General features: G+C 38.1%; 1 protein-coding gene across 3 annotated transcripts in view; it reads left to right on the plus strand.

Annotated features, from left to right (window-relative positions):
- The window catches only part of eprs1 (glutamyl-prolyl-tRNA synthetase 1), a 42,665-nt gene that overhangs the window by 14,323 nt on the left and 13,636 nt on the right, over positions 1–14,706 (plus strand). Inside the window, exons 12-21 of one of the 3 annotated variants that reach the window (XM_028434369.1) lie at positions 6–65; positions 4,600–4,620; positions 6,481–6,591; positions 6,856–6,992; positions 7,089–7,296; positions 7,377–7,489; positions 7,580–7,697; positions 9,909–10,082; positions 10,874–11,041; positions 12,551–12,772. In XM_028434369.1, coding sequence (XP_028290170.1) covers positions 6–65; positions 4,600–4,620; positions 6,481–6,591; positions 6,856–6,992; positions 7,089–7,296; positions 7,377–7,489; positions 7,580–7,697; positions 9,909–10,082; positions 10,874–11,041; positions 12,551–12,772 — 1,332 coding nt within the window. The remainder of the gene's footprint in view (positions 1–5; positions 66–4,599; positions 4,621–6,480; positions 6,592–6,855; positions 6,993–7,088; positions 7,297–7,376; positions 7,490–7,579; positions 7,698–9,908; positions 10,083–10,873; positions 11,042–12,550; positions 12,773–14,706) is intronic. The other 2 variants (XM_028434385.1, XM_028434377.1) reach the window with 2 other exon arrangements.

Consider the following 14,706-nt stretch of genomic DNA (forward strand, 5'->3'; position numbering starts at 1 on the left):
TCCAGGGTGGATCAAGGTCAGTGGTGAACATGGAGTGGGACAAGATCTGGGCCTTCAATAAGAAGGTATGTATTTAACATCAACATGCACTGAGGCAGGATAGTTGTAGAAGTATTAATTATGTGAAGCTGGTCCTGGGGACTGCAGCTAATCTCCTGCTTCTACTACATCAGGGCTTACTCACCTCCAGGATTGTCTACAGTTGAATCTTTTTCAAATTATAAACCCCAAGTTCATAAAGTTTAAAAATGTGTAAAATGACTGGAAAAAGCTTTAAAATAAATTTCTGAATCCTCAGATCCTTATATGCTTATAAGCTTTGCGCTACAGGGTTAGTTAGTTGCTTTTATCATTGGTTAATGACATTGGTTTACTGCCCCATCACAGCTTTTTTTTCTGTTCATTAAAGACACACCATTCCCCAAACCCTCCAAACTCCCCCAGGCTTTTCTATTTTTTACTTTTTATTATAATTCTTAAGTTTTCTCATTGCTCGCTTTCTTTGAAGTTTTACTTTTTGCCTTTAGCTGCTTTATGCTGAATCTGGGTAGAAATTAGGCTGATGTTGGTATAAAAAGGTGGAGTCACACTGTCTCCAGGATGTCTCCATCTAAGGCTAGGTTCACACTGCAAGCCTTAATGCTCAATTCCGATTTTTTTGCTTGGATCCAATTTTTTTTGTTCGTCTGTTCACAATACCATTTAAAATGTGACCTGTATCAGAGTGCAGTATGAACGGTTTGCGGCTTCAAACTCACCCGCATTTTAGCATTTGTCCCAAAGTTTTTGTGCGGCGGAGCCAGAGAATGAAAGAGCCGGTGAAGGACGAGGAAACGGAAAAAGAGAACCAAATATTTTGTTTTGGGTTTTTGTGGTGCTGTTTTGCTTTTATAAACTGACTTTTATTATATCAGTATATATGTATTATCTATAATAAATGAAATTTAATTTAATTGAATGAACCTTCAATCTTTGACCCGAACCCGACTGAGCAAAATCTAAACTGACAGGTCCAACAAAAATCCGGTATTTATATCCGTGCCCGACCCGAGAAAAACCTTTTTTTTTTTTCCTCATACAAATGTCATATTTACATTTGTTTTAGTGGTAAGCTTGCTTTTATTAACAAACAACTCTTTATGTCAACACAGGGCTCTACACTAACTTTTCCAGTGGTGGCACTGGTGTGACTAACTTTCTCAGTTGGTTGCACCAGCACAGAATTTGGTCGCACCTTTTTTCCTTTTTTTTGAGCGGGAGAGGGAAGAGTATACATGCATAGACATGCATGCTAATGAATAGTTGACTTAACTGGTGTACTGTAGTTTTGTGTGAAGTAAAAAATTTGCAATGACTCAAGATATATTTGCTAAATGTTTTAGTGACAATATTATAGTCCTACAGCTGTTACTATAAAGTGACGTCAACGTATAAAACGCACATTAAATCCTCCTTGTCTGTTCACAGAGGTTGCATTGAAAAAGATCCGATCTGTGTCTGATCACATATGTAAGTGGTCAAAATCTGATTTGAAAAGATCAGATATGGGTCTGATTTGAATGTTCACAATGCTTTTAAAAAATCAGATCTGGTCACTTGACTCCCCTAAAATCGTATTTGGGCCACATTTGCCTGCAGTGTAAACACAGCCTAAAATTTTATTTCAAACTACCTTCTGTTTAGTAAAGCAGTTTCATACATGCTGGATTTAAACTTTAAAACACAATTTGCTATTTAGAAAGATTTACAAACTAGATGCCAGTTGGACTTTAAATGTAGAATGATTATATTCTAAGATTATTAGATTGAGCATGAGTAGCCATATTGGCATGTAGAAATTATATAAATAGAACTATAATTTCTGATATTTGTTAATATCAATGGTTTTCACACATTGTATTTTGTCTACATCTACCTTTGATCACCCACATTCATGAAACTTGTCTTTTTGACGTTGTCAGGTCATGCCCTCCTTGTGTTTTAATCTTGCTGTTGGAAGGACTTTATAGCAGTTCATTACCAAGATTTAAGATATACCATCTGCAGGCTAAGCTCTGTCTCCTGACAGTCCAAACCCAACTTATTCTTAGTTAAAAAGCCAAGGCTGGATGAACTCTGCTTCAGTGATAGTGAAGAACTGATTACAAAGAATGAAAAAGTGATAATCTGCTTGTCTTGCCATCGGAAAGTGACAGGATTTGTCTTTATTATTAGAAAAAAAGTGTTTGAATGCAAAAAGAATTGAGCTCCCAAAAATTGCGTTTGGTTGAAGTAACCTTTTCAATCAAAAAAGTTTAAGTGATTTATTTTTATTGAATAATTAAGACACAAATCTACCTCCATAGGGTTGCCTTGATGTAATGAACTTCCAAAAGTAAAAAAAACAAGCTGTAATAAAAAAATGTTTATCAGACCAGCTCAAGATCATCTGCAACTTTGTAGTTTGTCACTTCTGATCCTTTTCTCCGTTGCTAGTTGTCAGAAAAGCCGTGCAGTAGTTGTGCTATTCTCCCCTGCACTCAAGTCTGTGACTGCTGGCCAGCGCCTTCTTCCCAGTTACGCACCCTGGGTGGAGGAGTGGCCCTGAAATATGGGTGTTCTCTGTCTAATCTGGCCTTAGGTGCATTCTCTCATCTGCTTAAGCTCTTTTCCTCGTACGCGCTTCTGAACCTGGACCAAAGAAGGCATTGAGACATGATCATTCGCTTCATTCTGTACAGTTCTGCCCAGGCGCAGATGACGTGAAACGACCTTGGGCTGAGTTCAGAAACAAAGTTCCTGGGGGTGGGGAGAGGAGGAGGAGGCGGGGGATGGAGCGTCAGTCGACGTAATATTCTGGTGAATAGATAAAGCGTCCTTCAACGACTGGCTAAGGGGAGACCGAATGTAGATAAGGAATTTAGTTTTCGACCGACTGGCACCTAAAATTTTCCGTGCAGCCTGCAGTTCATCTCTCAGCAGTAATCCAATACGGTGGCCTTATCGAAAGCTGAGCAGTTTAACTTCAGAAGAGGGACAAAAATGAATGCATTAAATTCCATTATATAACCTACAACCCGAGGTGATGCGTCGGCTCCCGCAGCTCAGTCAATGAAACACTGATGGAGCTCAGACTTCTGTCCATGCTGGTCACACTGTTGTTCAACTGTTTTTATTTTATGCACAACGTGAAGACAAAATCGCTGCTTCTGCTACTTCTCAGAAAAGCACAGTTAGATGGATTGCTGAGTGTGTCCTAACACAGATCTTCCCTTAACAAGCCACACTACAGAACTAACTCTCACGTGCTGTCCTTTAGAGGAGAAAAAGCCAAAAGTGACACATTGTGCAATTGTTTAATAAGTGTGCCTGTGTGGCATTTTGCATCAGCAAATTTAACCCAGAATTGTTTTTCTGGTCAGACTTAATTTGAGTTAAAATAATCAAGATTTATATTTGATATTGCCATTTTGAGAAAATATATTGAGATATAAGTTTTGGTCTACACTGGTTCTTTGCCCTTTGAACTTTTTTGTTCCTAGGAAGTGTCTGCTCTTTGATCTCATCCTTTGATGTTCAGATTACAGACAGAGCGGATAGTGATGAGACTGATGTGCTCATCTGTTGACATTTATGAATGTGGAAATGTTAAAAGTTCCTCGTAGCTTAATATGTAAATGTGAGTTAGTATGATACAAAAAAGAGATTATAATTGTCTGGCTCAGACATAAATTTGTTAATGGCTGTCTGGTTCGGGCCAGGCTCAGAGAGACCAATGTGGCCGATCCTCACTCTAATGCAGTGTTTCTCAAATGGGGGTACGTGACGGAACTATAGGTGGTACTTGAGAGACAGAAAGTGGAAAATCGACAAATGAAAGCGTTAAAAATATGGGGTTTTCATTTTATGTTTATTTTTAGGTAAAATGATAATCATAATAATGATCATAGAAATTATATTGATTAGAACATAAACTGAAATTACAAGGGTCAGTCCTGGTGCCACAACAGGCGGGAGATGACTGGAAATAATAAAAACTAGGAGGTACTAAATACCAATTTATTCCACTTATTTACAAAATGAAATTATTTAAATTGTGTGTTATCACTCATTCATCTATCATTATTCTCTTTAGCTGTTTTTTCATAGTATTTTGATCAAAATGTTGTCGCACTAACTGCTTGGATTCAGGAATAAGAGAAAGGGGTACTTGCCAAAAAAGTTTGAGAACCACTGCTCTAATGAACATATCTTATCAAATAAACCTGTTGTTGACCATCAATGAATATGACATGGCAAACTATGCCTCTTTGTAAATGAATCATTTACGAATGCCTTCATTCACAGCCTTATGAATGCTCTATTTACGCATAGAGGTCGTGTCATGAGTCTGAGTGCTAGAATACACCTAAGGAAAACATGTTTAAATTAATGCGCCTGAAAAAAGGCTTAAGCATAAATGGGAGAATAGGGCCCTTCATGCATAAAGTAGCTTTTGTTTTATATATTATTAATCATGAATTAGCATAAGTCATCAAGTATAGTTGAGTTAGGGTAAGTGTGGAGAAAAGCCCATTCTTTGTAAATGTGTCTTCCTTTTCTCACTCTTGTGTTTCCAAGCTGCCAATTAGCTGCCTGAAGGTACTCTCCCTCCTCTTCCTCCTCTTCCTTCTCATCCTTTGCACAATCCCTGCTGCCATCATGTGCATTTTTTTTTTTTTTATTGCTCAAATTATTTATCATTGTAGAAACAAACCCTCCCTATTCAGCCCTCGTTGTTTAAAGTGATACTGGACCCGATGACAAAGAGCTCAGCTGAAAGACTATTACATGCAATATTTCCTGGTAGGAATGAGGTGATTTAGAAGCTGCATATGTATTGGAAAAAGCACTGGGTCGGTGAGGTAAACAATGTTTGACAAACTGACATAGTACTAACTCCCACTGGTTGAGTTTAAAGGGATCCTTTACTGTTTTTACAAATTGGGCCTAAAATCTTGTAAATGTACAAACTAAACATTATTTACCATATTTGTTTAATTGCCTTTGAAAATGGGACTACTTTTCAAATTTTTTGGAGCCTTTGTTCCTCCATCTTAAAATCACGTGATTGATCATGTCACACGGCCCCACTGCCTGTAAACATCCTATTGTTTTCTATTGGACTGAAGCATTCAGCCTGCTTTTAGATCATTTAACAGCTTTTTCAGTCAAAATGACCACTTGTGCTGCTTTTGGTTGCTCTAAAAAAAAAAAAAAACAGGAAAAGTTAAAGATGTCGATGTAAACCTCTTGTGTTCATCCAAAGATGATAAAAACAGTTGTGACCCACAAAAGAATCTGTGACCGTATGGGGCGACAGTTCCAACTCTGAGGTTTGGTAATAGACAATGAAGCAGAGAATAAAAGCTCTCTTAAGGGACCTTTACGCTCTCTTACACAGTGTCATTTAGGCTTGGGTGGTAATACGGTAAAAACTGTATACCGCGGGGTCATAAAAATAGCAACGGTATCCGTGTCAGTACCATCATTTGGAAGAAAAAAATGCAAAGCTGTTATATAGTAGATGAGAATTAAATATTAAATCTAATTAATTTAATGCCTAAACATGATTCTATGTACAGGAGCACGTATGTGTTGAATGGGTTGTCGTTATGTGACACCACTGAAGCGACTAGATTACATACAAATCAATGTAAGCGACGTGACTTGTGTAATTTGAGCATCTAGGTCAAGCGTGACCTAGTCACTCAAAGTTGAAACATTTTAACTTTTCAAGTGACAACTCCCTTGTCCTTCACTGTTTGTAGAGCCGAGGCAGCAGTCCCTCCCTCCCACTATAATGAGATGGCTGCAGAGAGAGGCTTCCTCAACTTACCGGGGCAAAATTAAAGTGGTTAACTTCTTGAATAAGCCTAAAATCGGAGTGAACTCATCTTTTAGTAACTTCGTAAGTTGATAAGTACTGTAAACATACGGCCGGAGAAGAAGGAAAAGAAGTGATCATATCTCTCTGATCACTTCTAAAAACAGTGGAGGATCCCTTTCAAGACATCTGATGGTTTCTATGGTAGCGTAGACTTGCACGTTTTAAGGTGTCCTCCTTAAAGGCACCTTGTGTAGAAATATCTGCCACCTAATTTCAGTTATCCTAATTTTGACCCCGGAGCTCCACAGCCGTTGGTTGTGTAAATAATTGTGCTTTAATTGACCTCATTAAAAGAGCGTTGGAGATTGATGATGACTGAAATAAGCAGGTGGATCAATTCTCGTCCTCCAACCTGCCATAATGTCATTAAGCCTTCTTTAATGCAGCTTCTTCTCATGAAGCTTTTTTTACATACTTGCTCTCCCCTAGCCCACTTGGCTTTTTAATGCTTTATTCTGTTAGGAATGCCCTTTTTTTGCCTTTTTAATTCATCTTACCAAAAAAAAATCTGATTGAAAATCATAACCTACTATTGATCTATTTTTTTGTTGTTTCTTGCACATTTGTTGTAGGTTATTGACCCAGTGGCTCCCAGGTACACAGCCCTGTCCGACTCGTATGTGGTTCCAGTTTCTGTTCCAGAGGCCACAGAGGAGATGAAGGAAGTGGCCAAACATCCAAAGGTAAAGAATTATTTCTTAACAATTTTTACTTTAATTTGACCTGCACCCAATAGTTTAGCGTTTCACTTACATATAAGGGCCCAATGTATTCTTGAATGTCTTTGATCAGGTGAATAATTCATTCCAGGCGTTAAAGCTAAGTTGCTCTTGCTTAAAAAAAAAATTGATCTCTCATGACAGTAAATTTCCCCACTGCGGGATCAATAAAGATACTCTATCCATCTTAAGAAATATTTATCTGAGGTCCTTTTTTCCCCTCTTCAGAACACAGATGTGGGGATGAAGGAGGTCTGGTACGGAGCCAGAGTTTTGGTTGAAGGCGCTGATGCTGAGACCTTCACAGAGGGAGAAGTGGTCACTTTCATCAACTGGGGCAACCTTGTCATCACCAAGATCCAGAGGTGGGTTTTATTGGTGCTCCTGGTGCCATCACAAACAATTAACCAGCTCTGGAATGTCTTTTTTCCCACCTTTTAACGCTCTGTTTGTTCAATCAGAGGGGCTGATGGGAGAGTTGAGTCAATGGAAGCCCGACTAAACCTGGAGAACAAAGACTTCAAGAAGACGACCAAGATCACATGGCTGGCTGAGACCAACAGCGCCCCCTTGCTGCCAACTATCTGTATAAACTACCTGCCACTCATCTCCAAAGCTGTTATCAGTAAAGACGACGACTTCAAGGACTACATCAATAAAAACAGCAAAGTCAGTTTTTTCTCTCTTTGCTGCTTCAGAGAGAAGACATCCTCTGTTTATTTCTCTAATCTTTTCTGTTTTACTGTCAGCTGGAGGAGAAGATGCTCGGTGATCCTTGCCTGAAGAACCTAAAGAAGGGTGACATCATCCAGCTGCAGAGGCGGGGCTTCTACATTTGCGACCAGCCATATGAGCCAATTAGGTTAGTTGATCTTACCTGGATCTACTCTATAATTTCTCATTTTGTGCTGTCTGACCGCTCAAGTGTGTATGTATGTGTGTTTGTATGCAGTCCTAACAGCTGTAAAGAGAGTCCTTGCGTCCTGCTCTACATTCCTGATGGTCACACCAAAGAGATGCCCACTGCGGGATCCAAAGACAAGAACAAGAGCCAGGCCTCCAACAACACAGTCAGTTTTATCAGCAAACAATGTTGTTACTTGCAGGGTTGGGGTTAATTACATTTTTCAATTATAATTCTGTTTTTAATTACCAATGTTCCATTACAATTAAATTATGATTAGTGACCAGCATTTTTTTTCCATTTAAATTCCAATTATAATTTTTTCCCCCAAAAGTCAATTACAATTACATTCTCAATTACAATTTAAAGCACTTTAAAACAGCCCACATGGGACCAAAGTGCTTCATTAATGATCTCATGTAGTTAGTATTTTGTTGTACCGTGTATGCACATCTGGCATACCTGGCATCATCCCGGTGGCTCGTCGTAATGAAATCTGGCCAAAAAAATTAAATGAAGGACAAAAAGTTACAAAAATGTACAAAAAATTGGAAAATAGGGATATTTTTTTGGCAAAAGGTAGCTGAAGTCTGAAAAAAGTCAGAACTTTTTGAAAAAGGGAAAAATGGGACAAAGGAAGTTGCAAAATGGCCAAATGAAATGGGTAAAAAGGGGTTAAAAAGTTTCTCGTTTTTAAGGTTTTCTGGGGGAATAATATTAAAAATTAAGACATTACGAGCCACATGTTGGGCATCATGGACATGATGACGGCTTCTACATGGTGTTTCTGATAATGTAATGAGCCGGTCTGGACAGTGAAGGTCAGGGCGGAATTTTTGTCCCAGTCCACCCCTGCTTGTCATTTGTAGGCCTGTTGGGATGATTGTGTATGTTGTCGTTTTAGCATCTTTATGATTTGATTATTTATTTATTTTTCTTTCTTATTGATTATAGTATCTTATGCAAAAGCCCACCTAGGGACAAGAGTTGGAATTGAACAATAGCTATAAACTGTTTGTACTAAATGTCAGTTACATTCACATTATTGTTACTATGTAAAATTGTAAAATGATATCCTAACTCTAACCCAGAAACACAAGTTCCAATTTCAGTTATCTAAAATTAATTGAATTACAATGGCAACAGATTTTTTTTTATTATAATCACAATTTTAATTACATCATAATTGTAATTAATAATCAATCACGCGATTACAATTGACCTTTCACAAAACCCCGCCCACAAACAGTAATTGTTCAATCATACGTCCGTGCAACCGTTACTATGTAAACGGGGTCCGACATGCTCAGAGCAGGTACAATGTGAAGCGCTGTGCTCATGGCTTGTGCAGGTCGCATACCAGGTACCCCAAGAGTTTGGCTGGGGGAGTCGTGTTCTTTCTTTCTGGAGCAATGTCTACAATGGACTATAAAACTATAAAAACATTATAGGGATGTGTGTGTGTGTCAGTATGCGTGTATGTTTATTATAGGAGATGTGTATATTTTTAACGTAATCTCATCTAGTCTGCACTAATGCGTATGTTTAGCAAAATGACAAGAAAGCGCTGTGAGCCACGATGTAAACATCAGCTGGCTTGCCTCCCGGAAGTCTTACTCATGCCGGGTTAGCGCCGCTAGCTCGTCCATCTTATTGGAGATAGATCTAACATTCCCCGTGATGACGGACGGGAAGACAGGCTGATATCTTCTCCTCCTTGTTCGGCGCTTTGCCCCCGCGCGACATCCCCATTGTTTTCAACTCAGTTCACGGGGGATGTTTCGTCTGCATAAGCTGGTGTAGCATTAGCACGGTGCTGACAGCTGATGTCGGCTGTAAACAATCTGAGCAGTGTTTCCCGACATGATCGCAGAAATTGCAGACACAAGCAGCAGAAAAAATAATGCAGTTTGGGCGTCCATGTTTGAAAGAAATAAAGGAACACACTAAGAATAAACAATATAGGTAACGAAGGGAAAAGGTCAGTTGTGAGCTGGAGCTGCTGAAACAGGCTGCCAATTCGCTGAATCGCTTCGACAGTTGTAAAGTCCCCTTTGTTGTTTAATATGTTGAATACATCCCTCCACAGCATATTGTAACCCCTTTTGCCTGGATCTGGAGGATATCGTACAGTTATTGCTCCAAAAAGTAATTAATGCGCATCGGGGGACTTCTCCCAGCTATTCCATACGAGAGCAACTCAAGCAAAATGTCGGACATCTCAAAAGTAAACAAGGGGGGGCGGGGCTTTTGCGTAAGGCCAATTGACCCCAACCCTCGTTACATGCTAGTTGATAGCTTCTTTGTTTTTGCAGTTTAGGTACAGTATATTTAGTTTCACAGATATTTGTATTATTAATGAATTCTGTTGTTGCAGCCGGCTAAAGTAACCAAGGCTCCTGCAACAACTGCAGCAGCACCTCCATCAACTCCAGCTGCTGATCTGTTCTCAAGCATTGTTGCACAAGGTGAGGTTGTCCGCCAGCTGAAGACCTCCAAAGCATCTAAGGAGGAAGTGGACAAGGCTGTTAAGCAGCTGCTTTCTCTGAAGGTAAGTCGAACAATAAAAGCAAATAATCTACGTTTGAAAGACTCAGGGGAAAATAGTACTGATATATCTTACTCAAGTAGTAGCACTGTTTCTTGATTGAAATTGTACTCAAGTACAAGTGAATCATACATAAAATACTCAAGTACAAGTCAAAAGTAGCTCAATTAAATGGTACTAAAAGTAAAAATTTACTAGTTACTTTCACCCCCTATGTTTATGTTTGGTAATAAATCTTGCCACGTTTCCTTGCATACAGTAAACATCTCAAGTATAAACTTAAAAAAGAGACCAGATCTTGCACAAATGAAACTTAATGTATTTTCCACGAAGGCATCTGTATAAAATAAAAGGTTTGTTAAAATGTACACATTTTTAATACAATTACACTACTAATTTAAATTTAAACTAAAACAATTATCAGGCTTTAAGTATAGTTACATTTGTGAATTCCAAAACTGAGAAAATAACCTGCATTCAATGCTGTTTTTGTCGCAGTGCATTATGTTTAACCTGATTGGTCATGTGTGATGTGATGCGTTTGATTGTTGTTTGGTCATTTCATTTTTTGTCCGTTGATCATTTTAAAACAAAGCATAATAATTTATTCAGTAATGATTGGGTGTAGAAATGTAATGAATTACTTCTTTAAAAATGTACTTAAGTACAATTAAAATTACTGATATAGAAATTAACTCAAAAAAGTACAATTACCCTTAATAGCAACTCAGTTACAGTAACGTCAGTACTTGTAATCCATTACTTTCACCTCTGGAAATAACTTCTTTCTGCAGTCCCAGTTCAAGGAACAGACTGGCATGGACTACAAACCAGGCATGGCTCCTCCTACTTCAGCTGTAACCCCAACCCCCGCCTCATCAGGCCCCACCTCCTGCCCTTACACCCTAGTGGCAGAGCAAGGCGAGATGGTCAGGAAGCTGAAAGCAGAACAGGCACCGAAGGTATGAAACATTTTTTGAGATCCTGTTGTTGCATGTTTTTGTCTCAAAGTCACATCGACATCATAAGTCACATCCATTCAGTGCCTTTGCATCATTTCTGTCTCCTGTTGGTCAGATATACCTATTATTTAAGGGTGTAACGATTGATCCATTAGATCGATTAATCGGTTCATATTCATACAATCCAACTACCGTAATTTCCGGACTATAAGCTGCTACTTTTTTCTCACACTTTGAACCCTGCGGCTTAAACAATGACGCGGCTAAATTGTGGATTTTTCCCGGTTTGATCAGCTTCGTGCCGCCACAAAATTGAGCTCTGTTAAGTTAGACCTGGTGGAACAATGAAATTGTTAACATTAAATCATTTTTGCTCACAAATAATCATTCTGATCACTCATTTTGTCATGATGCACTCTGCAACGACGCGGAGAAATGTTGTCAGAGTGAGAGAGAGAGAGTCTGTATCCAGGCTGTTCTGATCTCCGTTGTGCTGTTACAACTTGTGCTGATTAAAATTAAAATAAACGTTTTGAAATGACCATATTACTCCAAAATAACGAATCTTGTGGTATTTGGATGCCATTGACAGTTTCAGGTCGTAGAGAGAGAGCGCTGGGGAGATATTCGCTCCACAAACACGCGCATACACACACACACACACGCATACCTGTATTATAGTATAGATACTGGATAATCTACAGTATATACTGAACGTATATATATCTGTGGATAAAGGGAGTAGTGGTTTAGGGAGCACGCCTGTAATCGTAGGTTCACTGGTTCTAATCTCACTGGTTCATCACAGTGGAATGTTGATCAGTCTCTATATTAACCCTAACTGCTCCCTGGATGCTACACTGTTGCTGCCCATTGCTCCCCAGGGAGGGATTACATGCAGAGAACATGTTTTGTATGTAGTTTTACATATATGACAATGAAGTATTTTGTATATTCTATATTAAATTGCAGTGTTAGTTTTACCTGTGAGGTAGTTTGAGAGGGAGGAGCTCACATTCTTTTGTAGGGTAGGAGGAGCCAGGATTGTCAGGAGGAAGAGTTTTTGTGTTGTGATGTCACAACTCGAGAAAAATCAAACTTGCCCGTTGTTTGGAGCTAAATTTTTACAAAATGTGGAATAACAAAGGAGGGAGGAAACGGAACTTTTTCAGCTTTGGCCCTCTGAATGAGACTAAAGGGATGTATATCACTGTAGCAAAACCATTATAAAGTGATTTTTTCATCAAACTTTCCCTTTAAGTCACTGAATTGTTTCAGATTGAATCGTTCTAAATAAGTTAATATCGCCCTTGAATCGGCAACAGCGAATCGTTGCTAAAACAAATCGTTACACCCCTACCGCTGTCTAGTGTTGCATCCCTGCCTGCATGTCCACTTGCCCTCATAGTCCATCCAACCTGCCCAGCCATTTTGCCAGCATGTCATTTGCATGTTGTGGCATCTTTTGATGTAAAAGCCCACAACTGGAATGTGATATGTTGACACTAGGACCAGATAGATGCTGCTGTGAAGCAGCTCCTGACACTCAAGGCGGAGTTCAAAAAGCTGACTGGTCAGGATTACAAACCAGGGTTGGTCACGCCCACAACCCCTGCTCCTCCCCTCATAACCTCCACCATGGCCCCCTCAGTGTCTACGTCAGCTCTGTACGAGCTTGTGGCGGAGCAAGGAGAGCTTGTGAGGAAACTGAAGTCTGAAAAGGCCCCCAAGGTATTCAATACAAAATATTTTATTAAGATAAAAAAGAGATTGAGCTATATACAACATAAAATCCCTCTTTTAAAAGCCTGTTTTAAATCATATCCCTTGATTTCGTCAGTGATCTTCAGTTATGGGGGAAAAAAAGAGTCATTTACACATTAATGGTGTCTCATCAATAATCGATCTGAAAAAAATCAGTCTAATAGTGTGTGCTCGCAAGCTACTTTTTACCACTGACGGCTCTTCACGATCTACAATAATTAGATTGCAATATTATTACTATTACAATTATTAAAGCATTTTTCAATATTTGTATAATAAAGCAAGGCACATTTTTTTGTATAGCGCATTTCATACACAAGGCAATTCAATGTGCTTTACATGATTAAGAATTGCATCAGAAAACATTCAACAGTTATTATAAAATAAATATGAATATTAAATCAGCAGTAAAAACATTTAAAATCTCCCTCTGTCATTCGCAGTGCAGAAAGAGTGCCTTTAACTTGGATTTAAAAATGTTTGCAGCAGAGCTGAAGTCAGCATCTAATGTAGTTTTTCAATATAATTTTTGTATTTTAATTTCAAAGAAGTAGAACACAGTAACACTTAAAAGCTCAGTTTGATTAAAATGATTTTTTTTTTTTTTTGTCAATACAATGAAGAAAAATATTTTGAAGACGCAAAGCAGTGCTTTGCGTCTTCAAATATACACAGCCAGCAAAGAAGGACCCACAATAAAAAACATTTTATTCTTTAGAAGAACTTCAAAAGCTTCCACATACGTAGGTTGTCTGAAGATGCTGATAATAAATATACTTGGTCGGGTGTGAGCATCTCTAGAGCTAGAGGAGGGTTTCATTTGTAGTATACGTTACTGTGCCGTTCTCATTCAAATGACGACGCATCATCTGTCGTGTTTTTAAATACGTTATTTCACGTGATCTCTGAGTCAATCCCTTCGAGAAATGGAAAACACTGCGGACATTCCTTAAATTTTCACTGGAAAATGGAATATATTAAGAGAGCTTATGGCTTTAGCTCCATTTTGATAACATTTCTCGTGAGAAATGCATCCTTTGACGGTATCCATTCGGTTTATGTACACAATCTATAGTTTCCACATGCATTCATCCAGATTTATCCTGTTGCTAAGGACACTATAAGAACACATCAGAAGCACTTGTTTCGTATTTAAAACCATACTATTATGTGATTTATTTATTAATATTTCTATTTATGTACATTTGAAGAGACAGTATTTCCACACCTCGAGACTAAGTTATTAAGTGTTGGAAATATTGTAATGATGTAAAAGTAAATAATGTTTAAAAAAAAAAGGTGACTTGTGTCCTTATAAACATGCCTTTACTTTTTCCAAAAAAAACAATGATTATTTTTTAAATAAAAAATGAGAGAAGAAAATACCAAACAAATTCATTGACTGGCATTAAACAAGATTTTTTTTTTCTCCTTAAAAGAAAATGTATTTTAAAAGATTTCACCTATTTGTTTGCTGATTGCTCCAAATACTAAAGAAAATCACTTCAAATGTTAAATAATATCTACCCGTGTGATGATTCCTTACATCAGTGGTTCTCAAACTTTTTTCACCAAGTACCACCTCAGAAAAAACTACCATCATAATGACCAACATTAAAATACAGTAGTGTAGTGGCCCTAAGTATTCATTAAAAATAAGGCAGAGGTTTTATTTAACAAGTATATTTAATATTGTTGTCTACTGTAACATTACACACAGTTTGAACAGTAACACTGTGTTTAAATATAGGAAATTAAAGCACTGTACTTAAATAATGAATCAAATAACATTTATTTGGCGTACCACAGTTTGAGAATCAGTGCCTTACATCAATTATTTCATATGGATTTGAGTTACTACTCATTTTGTGATTTTAATTGAGACCATTAAGCTTTTCTTT

Source organism: Gouania willdenowi, chromosome 3 (assembly GCF_900634775.1).
Source record: "Gouania willdenowi chromosome 3, fGouWil2.1, whole genome shotgun sequence".
Taxonomy (NCBI): Eukaryota; Metazoa; Chordata; class Actinopteri; order Blenniiformes; family Gobiesocidae; genus Gouania; species Gouania willdenowi.